This window comes from Cnephaeus nilssonii (genome assembly GCF_951640355.1).
Source record: "Cnephaeus nilssonii genome assembly, chromosome: 19".
Taxonomy (NCBI): domain Eukaryota; kingdom Metazoa; phylum Chordata; class Mammalia; order Chiroptera; family Vespertilionidae; genus Cnephaeus; species Cnephaeus nilssonii.
In genome coordinates, this window is record NC_137090.1 from 37,605,805 (window position 1) to 37,625,342 (window position 19,538).

General features: G+C 47.6%; 1 protein-coding gene across 2 annotated transcripts; it reads right to left on the minus strand.

Annotated features, from left to right (window-relative positions):
* Positions 1-1,953: 1,953 nt before the first annotated feature.
* LOC307114903 (uncharacterized protein C17orf100) lies at positions 1,954-19,537 on the minus strand. Of its 2 annotated transcripts, XM_079797776.1 has the most exons (4): positions 18,527-19,537; positions 14,567-14,778; positions 14,023-14,147; positions 1,954-2,825 (listed from the first exon to the last, which is right to left on the minus strand). In XM_079797776.1, the coding sequence occupies exon 1, from the start codon at positions 19,202-19,204 to the stop codon at positions 18,827-18,829; it is 378 nt and encodes a 125-aa protein (XP_079653902.1). In that variant the 5' UTR covers positions 19,205-19,537; the 3' UTR covers positions 1,954-2,825; positions 14,023-14,147; positions 14,567-14,778; positions 18,527-18,826. The 2 variants fall into 2 exon arrangements, with proteins under 2 accessions (XP_079653902.1, XP_079653903.1); XM_079797777.1 differs by lacking the exon at positions 14,567-14,778.
* Between the last annotated feature and the right edge of the window lies 1 nt (position 19,538).

Here is a 19,538-nt window from a genome sequence, read left to right on the forward strand (position 1 = left end):
TAGGTACTTGGATTGGGCTTTCTTAGGTCCAACTGCTTAGCGAGTTGCCCAGAGGCAGGGAACCACCCAGCAGCCAAGAGTGGGACTGGGTTTTCAGGCCAGCAGTCTGTGGATGAGCTGTGTGCGTTGAACAATGGGATTCAAGTTCCTACTCCTTCACGTTCAAGCTGGGTGGCCTTGAGGCCCCTGCTTCACCTCTCTGAGCTCCATTTGCTCATAACAACAGTGGTCACACCGACTGGGCAGGAGTGATGTGAGTCAATGAGATGTGAGCCCAAGGTCTCCTGCAGTTTGCTGATAAAGAGACGCTGTTCTCTCTCCTCCACAGGAGGCAGGACTGGTCATGGGAGGGCCCGTGGAGGGAGGGATGGTGGTCTATGCACTGAAGCCCACCCTTGCTCTGTCAGGGGTGTCTTTATGGGGAGGAGAGGTGGCATTCTCTGGTGGGTCCCCGGACAGGGAGGGGTGCAGCCCAGTGGGAGGGTTGCCTGCACTGACCCAGGCCCGGTTGTCACAGGGGCCGTCTGCGTAAGCCTGGCTCCTTTGTCTTTTTCTCTTCTGAATTTGGCCAATGCCAGCCTGTCTGTGACAAGGGTACCCAACAGCCAGGGCTTGGCTCACCTGACCCCGGGACCCCAGTTAGTTAGGGAGGGGGCAGAGGCTCTGAGATGGGACTGACCCGGGAGGCTGGCCTGCTCCAGGGATGGCGCTTCCTCCATCTCCAGACTCGCACTCCGCAGGGCGAAGCTGCAGCATCCCACTTGTTCACGGCACCGGTGGTCTCCTCGAGAGCTGCTGCCGACTTGGCCTTGATGCGGGCTGCTCAGGAGGACCTCCAACAGGATGGGCCTGCGAAAGGCCCGTTACCTGCCAGTGCTCAGCATCCAAAATAGAATCTTGCGCGGCAAAGCCTTTAATTCCATGTGTCCCAACAGCAGGTCGGTGTAGGGATAACTATGATCTAACTGGTCTCGAGCTATAATTATGGAGTCAGGATAAAAAATTACAGGCATTGTGTGGGCTTGTTTTAAATATAACGTAATCCATACCGTCCTCTCTCTTATTTGCTAGAGTTGAGGTGGAGTCTTTGGTGGCTGGCACAGGTTTTGCCTGACGTGTAGCAGATAAACATGGCCCTTGCCAAGTGAAAAGGACACAGCGGGAGGCCTCCCCGGACCCCTGACGCTCCTGACTGCCCATGGCCCACAGCCCACAGCCCACACGCGTCTGGGCAGTCTCTTTGTTGTTCACATCATCTGCATGTCGTATCTCCCCGGCTGGCCGCCCTGGCTCCAGCCTCCCCCGGCCAGTCCACCAGAAACATCTTTGTAAAACACAGCCTTGATGCTTCATGGCGCCCCTCTGCCTACAGGGTACATCCAAACCCAAGTCCCTTCATCTCGGCCCCATAACACCTTTCAGCACCTAGTTGGGAACAGCAGCTATGAGTACATGGGACCTGGGGTGGCCCACATGGTCACGCTCAGGCTCCGTGGCTTATGAGCTGAGTGGGGGTCTGGGCAGGTGACCCTGTCGATGTGCTTCGGCTCCTCCACTGTGACTACAGGTTGTCGTGAGGGTGGAATGAGGTCACACACTCCTGTGGCGACCCTAGGCATGTCCCTTCCCCCCACCAAGTCGCAGTTCACCTAGCAAAGGGAATCAATAGTCTCACTGCCTTTCAAATCGGTAAATGTTTTGAAAGTGGTATTTTTTTGGTGTAGTTGGTTGTGTTGTAAGGTGGGCAAGCCTCTGGGAAACGAAGTAGAAATACACATGCGAAACATGTTTATATCCTGGGAGTAGGAATCTGACCTAACGGGAAAAATCAAACTGTGGACAAAGGCGTATATTTAAAAGATGTTTACTTCAGTGTGTTTTTATGCTCTCGAAGAACTGAAAATATAAAATGCCCAATATTTAGGTAACAGTAAGTATTCATGATGTGTCCACTCAAAACGCTCTTATGCACTCATTAGAAGTGTTTATAAAGAACATTTTTCATGTTGAAAATGCTTCTATTTAAAGTGAATAAAACAGATACAAATTATATATGTTTTTATGACAATAAAAACATACACGACCACAGGAAAAAAGTTGAGGCAGAAATATAGCAGCAAGTTACCTTTGGTGACCTTACAGGGTTATATATTTTTGTCTTGTTTTCTGTATTTCCAAATATTTTAGAATAGGCATGCACTACTTTATAATCATTTTTAAAAGAGATGAGTGTCTAAAATGGTCTAAATAAAATGAGAAGCTAGAACTCGATGTCTGAGTTTCTAGATTTTAACAGCCTCCCATTGCAAGGTCCACGGTGTCTGAGAGGTGACAGCGGAGACCGCCTGCCTCAGTGACGAGCAGCAGGTCCGGTGCCCGGAGTCAGCAACTCGCCAGCCGCAGGCTCCCACGTGCATCTGCACCGACTTCCCGCGAGGCCAGCTGCCTTTCTGAAGTCTTCCCAGGTGCTAGGAACCTTCAGCGCCACTGGCAGTGGGCAGTGCGCCAGCCCGCTCTGTCCCTGCCGCACCATGGAGTGCTGGTGGCCCCGCATCCACTGCATCCAGCGGGACAAGTGGGTTTCCGCCTGAGAAGGGAGCTCTTTCTGCCACCGTGGGCCAGGGGCTCGGAGCAGGAGGAGAGGCCGAGCTGCGGTCACCGCTGTGGGCCCCTCTGCTATCCACATCTGGACTCTGGGGACCCACATCCCCCACTGTCAGGACAAGCAGGTCCATGGAGCTGGGAACACTTCATTGGAGGGGGTCACTGAGGGACAGCCTGGTCACTCCCGCCATTTCTCGGGAGATCAGCCCAGATGAGGCCACCTGGAGAGATAAAAGGGGTTCTGGAAGAGCCCCGGAGGAAGAAAGGGGCCCATGTGAGCTCGGTGGGGGAGAGGGGCCCTCTAGGCCAGGGGCCTAGCCAGCAGCTTGTCAGGCTTGTCCAGGACCGCCATGCACCAGCCATGTGCCTGCCCAGTTAGAAACCACAGGAAGTCCCGAATCAGAAGCTGAAAGACCATGGCAGACAGACAGGCTTACAGCGAGAGCAAGATGACACACAGCAAGGGCAGAGGTGGGGAGAGGGACAGGCTGAGGCCCAGTGCGGGCAGGGAGGCCATCCCAGGAGTGAACTCCCAGGAGACCAGCGCCCAGAACACCTCATCCTGGCTGCAATCAGGGGATCGCAATTAGAGGAGCCGGTGGGCCACTTTACGCCTCCTAAATTAGCACCCATTAACCAAATGATACCACTCAGGGCCAGGCTGTGGTACAAGCAGCTTAAACACACCGCCCGTGGCCCTGTAAATTAGCGTGGCCGTTTAGGGAAGAAATTGGGCAATACGGCTCCAGGGCTATTAAAATGCTCATCTCTCATTCTGTGGTAATTCCACTTCTCGGAATGTGTTGCGAGGAAATAATTCAACAGAAAAATGACAAGTTTGTACATTCGAGATGATGAGTGCAGTGTTTTCCGTTATATCCAATAGGCACCGGGAACGTTGTTTAAAATAGGGAATATGAAGACTAAATAAACAGCATTTAAGGATCCTTATGATATGTGCAAAAAGCAGAAAATAAAACTATCTGTATGAAATTACTAATGACACAAAACAGCCGCCTGGATGCCCGGCAGCCCCACCCTGGCTGGTGACCAGTGGTCCTTGACGCCCGCTGGCCACACAGACACTCCTGTCTTCCCTAGGGGCCTCCCTGCTGCTCCCCGTCTGAAGCTCTCTAACCAAGAGGCCTAACCCGCAGACCTCAGGCTGGTGGGGAGACCGTCTCGGCCGAGCCTGCCCACCTAGGCAGCTGACGCTGGGGCCCAGGGGAGTCTGGGTGATGTCCGCTGGGTCACGCCAATGTCACACCTCAAGGAGCCAAACCAGAACAGACGTGGTGGAGTTGGGTCCTCATTTAAGAAAAGGGATAAAGTGATTTTCAGGCTTTGAAATGTCTTGCTATTTGGGAGCACAGCACTCTGTTTAAGCCAGCTGAAGTCTGGGCTCCCCGCTGGGGCATCCTGGGGTGAAGGCACTTTAGAACAGACTGAAGGCAAAGGAAGGAGTCGTGGGGCTCCCCTCCTGGCCTGCCCCACCCCCCGCCCCCAGGAGGCACAGCTGGGATTCTGAACTTGAACCACCCGTACTCTGTCTTCCCCTCGTTTCTAGTGGCCGTCCCAGCCGTGGCAGTGACCGAGAACTCACTAACTCGAGGGTGAATGACAAGAAAGGGAAGAGACCACATTAGGGCGGTGGTCGGCAAACTCATTAGTCAACAGAGCCAAATATCAACAGTACAACGATTGAAATTTCTTTTGAGAGCCACATTTTTAAAACTTAAACTTCTTCTAACGCCACTTCTTCAAAACAGACTCGCCCAGGCCGTGGTATTTTGTGGAAGAGCCACACTCAAGGGGCCCAAGACCCGCATGTGGCGCGCGAGCCGCAGTTTTCCGACCACGGACATAGGGCATGAATGAGCATGTGTCACCCAACAATTCTTATTCAAAGCCTGTCTGGCTCTCCAAACATGCCCTTAATGGTGCTCCAGAGAAACCACGTCCCTGCCTCACAGGGGCTGAGGGCACTCAGGGGCCAGGCCTGTGTCCAGACAAGCCTAACCTTGTTCATTCAGTCCATGCACAGGACTGAACACGGAGAGGCTTCCTCGTGGTCCCTGCCCTTGGCGCGCTTTCCATCTCAGGGAGAGGCAGGAGTAAACAAGGAAGAATAATTCAAGGAGCGATCACGTGGGTGCTGTGGAGAGGTTGCAGCGGTGGGGAGTGAGAACACCCAGGAAGTGGGCTCAGGATGGGGTGGAGGTTCCCAGCAAGGCTCCCCGGGGAGGTAGAAATGGAGCTGGGCCTTGAGAACAGCAGGATTTTACCTGGAAGAAGGAACATTAGGGGCCAGGGGCAAGTGCAGGAGTCCGCCTCAGCCTCCCCAGCTTCTCACCGGGCGGCCTGCCAACGCCCCATCCTGCCCAGACCTCTGAGGAGAGTGCAGCGGTGGTCTCAGCCTGATTCCAACTGCTGAGGGTCCTGAAACTGACCGTGACTGTTCATTCATTCCTTAGTTTGCTCGTATCACAAACACTTACTGCACACCTGCTCTGTGCTAGGTACTCTTACACGTTCTGGGGATATAGTGACAAACAAGTCAAGGTCGGTGCCCTTCCAATGGGGAAAATAGACAACAGACAAGGGACAAATAAAATAAATTCACACTGGAGAAATATATAATAAGGGTTAGTGGATAAGAGTGATGAAGGTGGGGGAAGAGGAGGAGGTATTTAATCAGTAAAATCAATATCTGATTTAACACCTACATGGTGTGAAGAGGCAGACACCATTAAGAAAATCTGGGGAAGAGCATTCTAGGCAGCACACATGGAAAGTGCAAACACAGGGATAAACGTGGCCTATTTAATCATTAGCATGAAGGCCAGCACGGTGCAGAAGGCATCAGGGGCTGGTGACACAGGAGACTGGGCCACAGTGCAGACTCATGGAAACCACCGGAGGAGAACATTTCAAGGAGAGGATGGCTCCCAGTTTCAAATGCTACCGAAGGGTCGGCGAGGACGGGACTGAGAGGAGCCACTGGAGTTAAGACTGGGCACAGTAGGAATAGACCTTGGGAAGGACAGCTTTGGTGCAGCGAGGCTGCAGGGGTAGAAAAAGACATCAGGTGGGGAAGCTTAAGCAGCAAGTGCAGACAGCTCCTGAAGGAAGTCTGGGAGAGAATGAAAGAAGATGAACCATGGCTCAGGGGTAGGGTGGGGTCAGATGGGGAAGAGGGAGTCCAGGCTGGGAATAGGGGAGATGTAACTTTAGCGTTGACTTAGGCAAGAGAGCAGGAGAGGGAGAGGTGCCCCATGGACTTCCCACTTCTTTCTTCTCCTTCCCCGCTCAGACCTCAGGCTTCCTACGCCCTCCTGCCCAACAGGCATCTCTCCCCAAGTGGTTGCCTGGCCTCCACCTGTCCGTGTTCAGGGAGACAGAGCTCACTACTGCACGGCAGGCAGGCAGCCTAGTCCATCATGGGACTGGCTCCACTGTTACAAAAGCTTTCCTAGGAGATCGGACACAGACGTGGCAGTGTTGGGACTTTAATGGGGCTGGGCTTTCTATGTTTGGCTATTGATCTCATAATACGTTTAAAAAAAATCTTCCTTCTATTGAGCCCAAATGCACCTCCTTGTAGCTTTTTACCCTTTGATTCTCATCCTGCTCTCGAGGCTTCCTTCAGACAGCAGAGGGCAGCGGGCCCACCTTGTTTTCCTGTCTCAGGCTTTAACATCCCTGCTCTTCCGGGGTCTCCAGGATTTCTCCTGAACACACTGCAGCCTCACTATCCTTTAGCACAGATACATTACGAGGGGAACAGCTATCCCTTCCTCTCCTACCAGCAGACTAGTGGTTAAGAGCCAGCCTGGGTTTGAATCCTGGCTCTGCTCCTCCCTAACTGGTAACCCCGGGTAAGCCACTTAACTTCTCTCTGCCCCAAGGTCCTGCGGATGCGTGGATTAGAATGAAGTGCTTCCAACAGTGTCCAGGGGAAAGTCAGTGCTCGATGCATGTTTACTGCTTGCAGGTGTCAAAGCTCCGTTTGGAAGGGAATATAAAGCACAAGAAATTGTCGGAGGAATCTGTTCATCTGTCATTCAGGGGCTGCTGGCCGGCCCCGGCACTCACCTTCATATCTGTTGGTTTCAGAGGGCTGATCAGAGCTTTGTCCTTTGTAGAGCAGGCCCCCTAAATCAACGTGGGCATGTCACGTGAAGATGCTCTGATTTCCCCAGATGAACATGGCTAGGGCCTGCTCCTGAATCAGAGGATGCTGGTCTGAGAAAAACAAGGCCTGTGAAGCATCCCCAGGGTGTTTGAAAGTCAGAGACCAGAACCTAGTCTGGGGGCGGAGAATGCAAAGTGGCCGCAGCAAAGCCATCTGGAGAGTGCCCCTCAGAAGCTGTCATTCCTGCGGGCAAGTGAGCTGGATCTTCTGTCAACAACTGTCCCCTCGGGCCTCTGTCCTACTTGGCACTTGGCCGAGGTTTCTGGTCATCCAAGAATCAGCCTTCACTGCTGTGCAAGGATGGTCTGACCTCTGCTGTCCACTGGGTGTCATGGCACCAACGTGAAGACGGCCATGACTCGGGGCACTGTAGGGGGAGGAGACCTCAGACATGCACTTTCTCTAACTGTTTTGACAGTGTCTCCCAATATGAATATATTTCACACGGTAACTATACACAAAGTTTTCACAATGCAGTTCTTATCTTTAATATGTGTGAGCACTCTGATAGATTCCACATTTTTCTATTTTATTTCAATAATAAGAAAAATGCTGATTGCAATCCACAGAATTGGTGTCATAGCCCCAGATTTTCTGCTGAAGTTCACGAGATATTACTAAGTTAGTACCCTAGTTCCCCAACTCCAGTCAGTGTGCACCATGTCCCTGTCAAACCTTCGGCCACATTAAAGGCTAACTGCTTATGTTTTCTTTAAACCAGTGCACCAAAACATTGTTAAACACCCACTAGAGCTTAAGTAAAATATTGGTGAAATTACAAGTTTGAGGGCTAGCTGCATTTCCCCCCAATACACACTGAATAAATATTCAGTGACTGACAAGGTGCTCTCACTCTGGGCCTCAGCTTTCTCATTAAGTAAAACAAAGATATTAGAATAGATTGATGATTTTCAAAGGTTTTATTTTAGCATCTGGGCCCTTTTGCAAATGAATTCTCATTATCAGGCAGAAAGCAGGCCTGCTCTACAAAGGACAAAGCTCTGATCAGCCCTCTGAAACCAACAGATATGAAGGTGAGTGCCGGGGCTGGCAGCCCCTGAAGGACGGATGACCAGATTCCTCCGACACAGTTTCACTGTGGGGGAGAGGGCTAAGGGACAGCCTGACTGAAGGAGCCAGGCAACCCCGACTGCCTGACTCGTTAGGCTTTTACTGGAATTTTTCTCTTTAGATACAATCAGTAGGGTGAGTAATCTTGGGAGGACACATGTGTTTGCATTGTCCTCTAGGCAAGGGCATCCAGGGATTAAGCATAAGGATTCCAGTAAACATCTGGAGGTCTGAACATGCGCAGACTTGTTTGGAAAGGTCAAGGAATAATTAGGGGCGCCCCCTTTGACACTCCCCTAAGTCTCCCCTAAGGCGGAATTCTGACAAACAGGGCAGGTGGCCTTCCACACACTTCCCTTTTATCAGAATGTCCTCCTTACAACTTTCCAACCAAGTCTCGTGTGTTCCCCAACAGGTGAGTAAAGACATCCAGGAGAAGGTCCCTTAGGGATCTGCAAAGACAGAGGTTTTCTGCAGATAAGGGCAGGTTCTCATATCCTCCAGACCTGGATTAGAGCTCAGCTCTAAGGAAGAGCATTGCCATTTTCAAACCTCTTTGACAATGGTGCATAGGAAAGACTAAAAAATAAAGCAAGTCAGAGTACATACATACTGAAACGTGTTCACGAAACACCCTTATACATAAAAGAAAATATTGTCCTACAGTTGGGCTGGGTCAGGGATGTTTTGAGAATGTAATCCACAAACCTCTTCTTAGGAATCCTATCTAATAAAAGAGTAATATGCAAATTGACCATCACTCCAACACACAAGATGGCTACCCCATGTGGTCAAAGATGGCTGCCTCCAAGTGGACACAAGATGGCCACCACAAGATGGCCGGCAGGGGAGGGCAGTTGTGGGTGACCAGGCCTGCAGGGGAGGGCAGTTAGGGGTGACCAGGCCTGCAGGGGAGTGCAGTTGGGAGGGACAAGGCCTGCAGGGGAGGGCAGTTGAGAGGGACCAGGCCTGCAGGGGAGGGCAGTTAGGGGTGACTAGGCCTGCAGGGGAGGGCAGTTAGGGGCAAACAGGCTGGCAGGGGAGGGCAGTTAGGCATCAATCAGGCTGGCAGGGGAGTGGTTAGGGAGTGATCAGGCTGGCAGGCAGAAGCGGTTAGGGGCAATCAGGCAGGCAGGCAGGCAGTTGGGAGCCAGCAGTCCTGGATTGTGAGAGGGATGTCCGACTGCCCATTTAGGCCCGATCCCGGTGGGACTGGGCCTAAACAGGCAGTTGGACATCCCTCGAGGGGTCCCAGATTGGAGAGGGTGCAGGCTGGGCTGAGGGAAACACATACCCCTCCCCCCCGTGCACGAATTTCGTGCACCGGGCCTCTAGTCTATATATATAAAAGGCTAAGTGGCCGACCGTCCATCCATCCCACCATCTGACCAGCCGGTATATATGATGCGCACTGGCAATTTAAAAATAAACGTTGACTTGCACATGCGCGACATTTGTCCCAATCTGACACTGGCCTCCCAGTGACAGATGGGGACAAATAAATTAATTATAAGACAGTTTCCTCTGATGCCAGCATTTGCGATGACTATTAATAAATCACAAGGACAAACTCTAGACAGAGTAGGAATATTCCTACCTGAACCTGTTTTCAGACACGGCTAGTTATATGTTGCTTTCTCTTGAGTTTGAAGAGCCTGTGATGTTAAAGTTAAAGTTGTAAATACTTCATCACAAGGGAAATTAATCAAGCACTCTGAAAGTGTTTTTACTCTTAATGTGGTGTACAGGGAGATAGTAGAATAAGTTTAATCAATTTATCAGTCATTGTTTTTATCAATGTTGTTTTTATATCATGATTTTGTTGTTTTTATATCATGTCTTTGTTGTTGTTATATCATGTTGTTATTATATATTTAGCAATCAATTTATATATTATTTTCATACACATTTTACTAATGTTCTTTCATCTCTGACACTTCTATTATAGAGAAAGGGCGAATAGCAATATTAAAATATTTCTAATTCATTTCCTTTCCATGTGCACGAATCCATGCACTGGGCCACTAGTCAAATATATTTCTGATAAAATGCTTAAGCAATTTTCTGGTGAATTTTAATGGTAATAAGACCTCTGAGAAATCAGTTACCTATGCGCTCAGATTTGGGAGGGGCCCAACGGCCTTTATCTGTCTTTCAGTAAACCTAGTCATTCTTAACCAGAACTTTTTTCTTATCTAACCATTCTCTTTTCCTATACAATGTCTTTGCCAATAGACACTTGTTGAATTGACCAGGTAGAAGCCTCTTCCTTTGCCATGAGATTGTAATACGAAGGTCAGGAGGGTGGAAAGCCCCAGATGCCTAGTAACAGACAACCAACTGTAGGGTGGGACCTCGCCCCCAGGGTGACTTTTCCTCCCCTAGCCTATAGCTGGCCATGAGGTTTGGACCCCGACCTTTCCTCCCTAGTGATAACATCTAGGCCTCAGTTGTACTTCAGCTCCAGGCCCAGAAAAGCAACAAAACCAGCCACTGCTGACCTCAGGACCAGCTGCGTGGAATAATGACCCCTTGCCCTGGTGCCGGCCAATCAATCAATAGAGACCACAATCCTGAGTGGACACACCTGGAAAGCTACTGGATATTCTATTGAGATCTTCCCCTGGGACCTCCGCTAAAATCAAATCTCCACCCGTAAAACCCTTAGGACAGAGGACCTAGTGGGCTCTGCCTCCCGGGAGCACGCCCACACCTTTTCCTTCGCCTTCCCCTCCACACCCAGGCACGTTACCATTAGCTCCCTCACTCCAAGCTCCAAGGGCCCTTCCTTTACCTCTATAACTTGTTTCCTAAGTCCATTTCTTGTAGGAATTACTTCTTCTGCCTCTGTGATTTACCCAATAAATGATCTCTTACCGAGAAAAAAAAAAGAAAAAAGAACTTTGACACTGAGTTATAAATTGTCTTAAGCTTTCCCCCTCCCTCCATTCATTCCTTAATGGTGTGATGCACTCTGATATTTTCTGCTCTATTCTATTTTATTTTTAAAAATGCTAATTGTGACCCACTAAATTGATTTCACCAATATTTAATGGTTTTGACTGGAAGCTTAAAAGCCATGGGGATAGCAGTCTATTAAGACAGAAACACATTGCTGCCATTAAGAAATGAAGCGAGAGCCGAAACCGGTTTGGCTCAGTGGATAGAGCATCGGTCTGCGGACTGGAGGGTCCCAGGTTCGATTCCTGTCAGGGGCATGTACATTGGTTGCGGGCACATCTCCTGGTGGGGGGTGTGCGGGAGGCAGCTGGTCGATGTCTCTCTCTCATCAATGTTTCTGGCTCTCTGTCCCTCTCCCTTCCTCTCTGTGAAAAATCAATAAAATATATTTTTTAAAAAAAAGAAATGAAGCGAGAGAAGGAAACCAGGTAAGATAAAGGCCAAAGAGTGCTTACTTTTCCTGAATACCTGGCACAGGGCAGGAATTAAGTCTTTTGAAACTTAAAAAAAATAATTAAAAATTTAATTATTCTCCAAGCCACAAACTTTGAGCATATGTTTGCAATGCAAATGAGAATTTGTATTCAGAATACTTGAATGATTCTAACCTCAAGAAGAAAAAGAGCCCTACCAGTGTGGCTCAGTGGTTGAGTGTACCATAGGAGAGAGCCAGTGTACCATATGAACCAGTGTACCATAAGAGAGAGCGCTGCACAGAGAGAACTGGAGATGAGCAGAGGTTCCCCTGGAGTATTCAGCTGAGTGCTGGTTATCACATCCATGTGAGGACAGGGAAAAAAAAATACGAAGGGAGAGGGAACAATCCTCAAGCTCACATAATGCTGAGGATTGTGCCTATTCCCCCCAGCCAAGGTGGAAAACCTCATAACATCAGAGTATTCAGGAGAGTTTTGCCTCAGTAATGTGAAACAATTAGCCTTTGATCTAACACTACTCTGGACCTACTGCACCAAATTTAAAATCCTTTTATTTATTTGTTTATTTTATTTATTTGTTTATTTAGGAGGGAGGGAGGGAGGAAGGGAGATAGATAGAGAGACAGAGACAGAGAGACGGAGAGAGAGAGAGAGAGAGAGAGAGAGAGAGAGAGAGAGAGGGAGAGAGAGAGAGGGAGAGAGAGAGAAACATTGATGTGAGAGATACACATGGATTGGTTACCTCCCACACCCTCCCTGACTGGGGCCAGGGATCGAACCTGCAACCCAGGTATGTGTGCTTGACTGAGAATCAATCCACAGCCTTTGGTGCACAGGCTGATGCTCTATCACTAAGCCACACCAGCCAGGGCCCCACTGAACAAAATTTAAATGAAAGACCTGAAGAGAATAAAATTGTTTCCAAGTAACTTAAGGGTGTCCTAGAACAAATTTTAAGAATGTTTGTAAGAATATGAAAATATCCAACACTCAACCAGGTAAAATTCACTTGTCTGGTATGCAAACAAAAATTACCAGGCATACAAAGAAACAGAAAAATACAACTTGTAACGAAGAAAATCATCAATCAATGAAAACAGACTCAGAAATAACACAGATAATAGAATTAGTAGACAAAGACATTAAATTAGCTATTATAACTATGTTGTATATGTTCAAGAAAATAGAGGAAAGGAATATATCTGGAAGATATAAAAAGGATATATGGAAAATATGAAAAAGACCCAAATTGAATTACGAGAGATTATTCAGGTTTTAAAAATACCACTGGATGGTACTTATGACAGATTAAACTTGCAGATAAAAGAGTAGTGAACTTGAAGACAAAGCAATAGAAACTATACAGTAAAATACAGAGGAAAAAACTAAGGAAAAAAAGAAAGAGAACAACATCAGTGAGCTGTGGGACAGCGTTAAAGGGCCTCATATACATTTAATTGGAATACATTAGGATAGTGTGGCAGAAAAAATATTTTAAGGAATAAAAGCCAAAAATTTTCTGAACTTAATGAAAACTATAAAACCACAGATCCTAAAAACACTATGAAGCCCAAGTACAAGAAACATGAAGAAAACTACACGAAGGCTTATCATAGTCTAATTGCTTAAAACTAGTGACATACAGACACAAAGAAGTCATACAGAAGCCTTTGTACAGAGGAACGAGATCAGGACGGAGCAAGATTTCTTGTTGGAAATAATGCAAGTCAGAAGGCAGTGAAATTAACACTTTTTAAGTACTAAAAGGAAAATAATATAAGAATTCCCGGTTAAGGGATTAAGGGCATGTACCTTGGTTGCTAGGAGACAACCAATCGATGTGTCTCTTTCATGTTGATGTTTTGTGGGGGCTTTTATTCTCTCTTTCCTCCTCCTTCACCCCTTCCACTCTCTGAAAATTAATGGAGCTCTAGCTGGTTTAGCTCAGTGGATATAGCGTCGGCCTGTGGATTGAAGGGTCCCGAGTTCGATTCCAGTCAAGGGCACATGCCTAGGGTTGCAGGCTCGATCCTCAGTAGGGGGCTTGCAGGAGGCAGCCGATCAATGATTCTCTTTCATCATTGACGTTTCTATTTCTCTCTCCCTTCCTCTCTGAAATCAATAAAAAATATCCTATATAATAAAGAGCTAATATGCTAATTAGACCGAACAGCAGAACAACCATCCGGACGACCTTCCATATAAAGCTGGGGCTGGGAGGGCCGAGGCAGCCAGGGCTGCAAGGGCTTACCCTTGCACGAATTTCGTGTATTGGGCCTCTAGTATTTAAAAAAATAAAATAATAAAAATCAATAGAAAAATATCCTCAGATCAACCAAAGGACTTACATGCATGCATATAAGCCTAACCAGTGGTCACGGACAACAGGGGGGTGGGGGCATACGTGGGGAGGGGTTTGGGGTGGGAATGGGGGGATGAGGACAATTATGTGATACCATAATCAATAAAAAAATTAATTAATTAATTTAAAAATATATATCCTCAGGTGAGGATACAAAAAAAGTCATTTCATAATGATAAAGGGGCCAATTTATCAAGCAGAAATGATGATGCTAAATGTTTACGCACCTGATAACAGAGCTTCCAAATACTAATGAGATGTTTTTGGAGCCTCATAGGAATGACACTGCTTTGCAGGATTCCGTATAAATGGAGTCTCTATTTCTTCTTTTTCTATTTTTAGTATTATCTATTATGCTCACTGTAAGTTAAATGTAAGGACACTACACCTACCTTTATTTGGTTATCAAAAGAAGCCATCTGGGGAGGCAGTAAATAGTGGTTGCAAGTAGATAGTGGTGGCAAGTTATTTTAGCTTCTCTGGACTTCAGTTTTTCCATCTGTACCATGAAGGTCAACTGTTTTGGAAAAAAAAAAAGTTTCAACAGTGAATTTTTTCCCAGCCTAATAGCATGTTGAACCCATGTAAGCACGTGGAACCATAGAGGCTAGGTCAACTATCCAGGGCATGGGCACTGGTACTAGCCATACTGGGATGGGAGCAATAGGAAGGATGGAGGACCCGGAATCCTACGAGATCTAAATGAGAACTTGAGCCAAATACCTTGCTGGTCAGGCTCTTAATTCTTCCCCTGACTTGTGTGATCTGGGGAAAGAGTATTCTATTAACAACAGTCTTTCACTGTAAGCATTTTCAACCACTGACAGCAAATATATAGGTGAATTTTATAAGCTGCCCTCCATTTATATGTAAATGGACGGATTAGGGGGAGAATGACAGGTGCTGACTTGTACTTACTTAATTTTTCAAACTGACCTGATTGGCAACAACCGAAGGCAAGTGACAGCTATTTCCTAGCTCAACAAATCCAAGGGATTAGTAGATGGAGCCATTAGCGGCTTTCTTGGCTGGCAATGGAGGGGACAGCATTGCGCTTTGCTCTTCGTTGCACCTAAGTGCTCAGCATTATATACCAAGTCACAGCTACAACAGCACCTGGGCTCCTTTGAGGCTTCCAAGAGAGGACACTGTGGGGACACACTTATTATATGCAGCAGGTACATTAAAACTGTGACAGACTTAAGCTTCTTTAATATACAGGATCATTTTGAAGCTGTGGAATCTGATGTGTAAACCAGTATGCATGGCAACTATCTTGTCAACATCCTTTTCTTCATGTCTCTTGTCTTTTTGACACTTTCTTGCTTTGAAACATGGATAAATGAAATTTGGAGGAAGAGACCTAGGTAACAAGGATGACAAGAAGAAAGAAGGTACCATAATTCTGTATCCTTCCAGGAGAATCAATCATCTAGAAACCTAGTGTCTGGCTTTTTCACAGTAACCTTCCAACCCGTCTTACAGGTACTACTAAGAAGGAGGATCAAAGCAATTAATGACAGTAAAGTCTAGAAGGATATACTCCAGGTTGCTGACATTATTTCCAAAGGATGAAAATGGAAAGGGATGATGACAAGTTATTAAATTTTCTTTACACATCTTTGAATTATTTCATCTGTTACATTAAGCACATAGCACTTTTATAACATACATTAATAAAGAACATTGATAAGAAAAGCAACTACCTTATTCATTTAAAACACACACAAAAAAAAACACTGATTAAGAGAGTGTTTGTATATAATGTACATGGTCTGTCATATTTACAAGAACCAGTAAGCTCACCAAAGACTAAAATTCCGAAGTCTAATGATTCGTTCACAGCACAAGTTTTATGGGTTTGTAACACTCCTCTTGCCTGAGCCCCTATTCTACTGGGCAGCCCAGTGCACTCCCCTGTAATTAAACGAAGTAATGTGGGTAATGACTTAGCACAGTGTCTGGAACCAGCTAGTCCTCTACCTCACAAAAAGGTCCCATAGAATCAAGGTCACTTACATCCTGTTAGATGGGATCAGCTTTCCTCCCGGGGTAAATATCACATAAATTATTGAAAGCAGAGATGTATGGTGTCCTCAAAGAGCAACATATCCCTCTCCTCTGAGAGTTTCTGCCTGAGATGTGACATAGGTCACTACCTCTAAACCTCTCCCATAGCATAATCCTATGATTAGAGGGGTGCTTCCTCAATGGATCATGCTTTAGAATCTTCAGGAGTTTTCAACCTTGGTACTATAGAGATTTTGGACCCAGTGATTCTTTGTTGTCAGGGGCTGGGTAGGGGATAACCTGTGCATTGTAGGGTGTTTGGTGGCATGCAACATATACCAAACCGCTCAAGCCAAAACTTAACCCACTAGATGCCAGCAGCATCCAACACCCACAGTTGTGACAAAAACATCTCCAGACATTGCTAAGTGTCCACGGTGGGGCAAAATTGTCCCCAGTTTAGAACCACCGTCATCAATCAATTTCATTGTTCTTCAGCTATCCCATAAGAACCTGGGGCTAGGACTACACATTAATGTCCATGTACCCCACCTCCACCACCAAACCCCCCCCCCCCAAAAAAAAAAACTTGAACTTTTAAACTTTAAGACCAGTGTAAGTCAAGTTTCCTGAAGCATTTATCTAACATTTTAGTGCAAATTTTCCCACTTATTGGTGGCTGCCAAAGGACAATAGGCAAGGAAAAATTAGGTAGGTCAAGCCAGGCACTGTGGGGATGAGAGGGGGGAAGAGGTGTTCAGTTTTCCCTGAAGAACAAGATCTCAAATTCACTCATGCAGCATAAAATGAGTGAGACAGGCTGGCAGATGATAGCTGCTTAGTCGTATGGCTTTAAATACCATCTATGTACCGATGACCCCACATTTTATATTTCTTTGTTGTTGTTAATCCTCACCTGCCCTTGACCAGAATTGAACCCCGTGATTCCCCAGTGCTCCGGCCAACACTCCAACCACTGAGCCACACCAGCCATGGCCCACATTTTATATTTCCAATCCTCACCTCCCTCATGGTAGCCAGCTTCTTGCATTCAACTGCCACTCAATGTCTCCATTTGGGTCTTATACAGGAATCTCAAACTCAGCATGGCCAAAACTGAACTGATTTTCCCTCCTAAACCTTATCCTTCTCCGGTATTTCTCATAAATGGCCATACCACCATACAACAAATTGCTCAAGCCCAAACTGAAGTCATCCTTGATTCTTCCATTCCTCTTTCCCTCACCTCCATATTCATCAGTCATGTCAGCTCTGCCTCCAAACCCATCCCTAATCTGCCTCTTTTCTCTAGCTCCACTCCTGCCACCCTAGTATGAGCCACTATCATTTCTTGCTAGACCACGGCATTAGCTTTCTAACTAGTTCTTGTTTTCTCTCTTGTCCCCTACATCATGTTTTCTCAATATCACACTATTTATATATTGGGCTAAATAATTCTTTGTTTGGTGTATATGGTGGGGAGGGGCTGTCTCATGAACTGTAGGATGTTTAGCAGCATCCCTAGCCTCCAACCACCAGATGCCAGTAGCAAAACTCTCCCCCCGCCCGCCCAAACTGTGACAAACAAAAATGTCTTTAGACATTGTGAGGGGACAGAACCACCCCCAGCTGAGAACCATGGCCCTGCATCCTACACACAGAAGGCCGGATATTTTAAAAATATAAATTGCATCAGGTCACTCCCGGGCTGAAAACCCTCCAATGTCTCTCCATTGACCTTACAGTAAAACCCCTCCTTGCCTGGCTTACAAGACCTCTATGGACTGGCTCCTGCCTACTTCTCTAACATCCTCTCTTCCATACCATGACTCTCCCGCATTAAACTCCAGCCACACGGGTCTTTCTGTTCCTTAAACATTCCAAGCTTGCACCCATCCACTCTTTGCGCTTGCTGTTCCCTGTGCCTAGAATACACTCTTCCCAGATCTTTGCATGGCTCACTGTTCGTGCACACAAATCCCAGCTCCAATGGTGCTTAGTCAGCAAGGCCATCCCTGACCATCCTATCTGAAGAACCCACTGACCTCCATTCTCTACCACATTGCCGGTTTATTTCCTCCATAGTGCTAATCACAATAGGAAACTGTCTTGTTCTCCTGGAGAGCCAGACCTTGTTCTCTGCTATCGTTCACGTGCTAGAACACCATCCAGGACAGAGTAGGTAATCAAAATTTCCTCCCCTCCATCTCCTCATATCTCAGATCAGGTTTCCCGTCTAAGATTATTCTCTGCACACATCCCAACGAAGGATCAAACTGGCAACCTGGGCATGTGCCCTGACTGGGAATCGAACCAGTGAACCTTTGATGCTCAACCCACTGAGCAACACCAGCCAAGGCTCTAAGATTCTTCTTTTCTTTTTAAAAAAGAAAATATCTTACTTTGCTAATTTCATTTTAATTGATTTCAGAAAGGAAGGGAGAGGGAGAGATAGAAACATCAATGAGAGAGAATCATTGATCGGCTACCTCCTGCACGCCACTATTGGCGATTGCGCCTGCAACCGGGCATGTGCCCTTGACTGGAATCAAACCAGGGACCCTTCAGTCCACAGGCCGATGCTTTATCCACTGAGCCAAACCAGCTATGGCTCTAAGGTTATTTTTGATTGGTGACCTTAATTTCTAACTATACTAAACCTATGTTAAAAAGTATAGCTGGGGTTACCATGTACAGGGTTTAGTACAAAAAAACACACAAAACAAACTGCTTATTTTGAAACATAAACAAATGCCAATTACTGAATGAGTGAAAGTCTGTTCCATGCCCCTCAGGTTTTTAGCAGGCATATAATCATCCTACTGTCATCATTTCTGGTTGCTCCCTGTCCCTAGGCAGTGAAGGGACTATGAATCTCAAACTCACCTGGTTCAGAGGTTCAAGCAGCCTCGTTGTCCATCAACTCAATTTGCACAGTAGAATGGACCTGGAGACTTGTGCTGGCTTCAAGTTAAAACAGTTGCCTGGGGCAAAGGCAGGATGGTCCAAGGTGCAGCATGGTCAATAAATGTTGGCTGAGTCCGGGAACTGTAGATTGCCTGTTTCTTATGTTGATTTATAGGCGGTTTCTATGATTGGTCCACCTGGCAGCTTGGTGGCTGCAAACTGGAGGCAATGTTGTCCTGGCTGAGGGCCATGGCCCTTTCGTGGCTTTTGGGAAGTATTTCATCGGGACATTTTTACATTCTGGCTGGTTGCCGTCTTGTCCCTCCGGGGAGGGCTCTCCACGCGGTGCAGAGACGTCTCCACGCGCAGGGATGAGGCCCTCACGTGGCGGGAGGACGTTTCTGTGCGCTGCGAGGAGGTTTCCACGTGCTGGGAGGACACCTGGAGGATGCGAGGGAGCCGCTTCCCAGAGGGGAATTGGGAGGGCCCCTCACTGCGGCACTGGGAGGTCTCCACCTGCCGGGAAGACGTGTGCACCCGCCGGGAGGAGGTCTCCACGCGGTGGGATGAGGTCTCCACGCGGACCGTCGAGGTCTCCTTGTAGTGGGTGGTTTCCACCAGGGGCGAAGCGGTCTTTCCCCGAAGGGGTGAGGCCATTCTACGGGTGTAAAGGGGGTGGGAGGCAAAGAGACCTCGGGAGGCCCCACAGACTAACACTCCCCGAGAGTCTCGCCTCTGGGTTACATCACAAGGGAAGGGATGATGTCACAATGGCGTGTTACATCACCGCAGACACAAGGGGGGACGGGAGTGCCCCAACACCATGACACGCAGGCACCGGGTTCTGTCGGGCTTTTCTCTCCCTTGCAAATACCGGGCCCTGCCCCGTGGCGCTCCGTGGGCCCTGCCCCGCGCCCTCGATTTTAGGGGGCCAGCGCAGGCGTGCAAGCGGCTGAGCCCAGGCGAGCCCGGGCGGGCCCGGGATGGGCGG

Excerpts from the sequence above, each read along its gene's own strand:
- LOC307114903 (XM_079797777.1), bottom strand. The coding sequence starts at position 19,204 with ATGGCCTCACCCCTTCGGGGAAAGACCGCTTCGCCCCTGGTGGAAACC.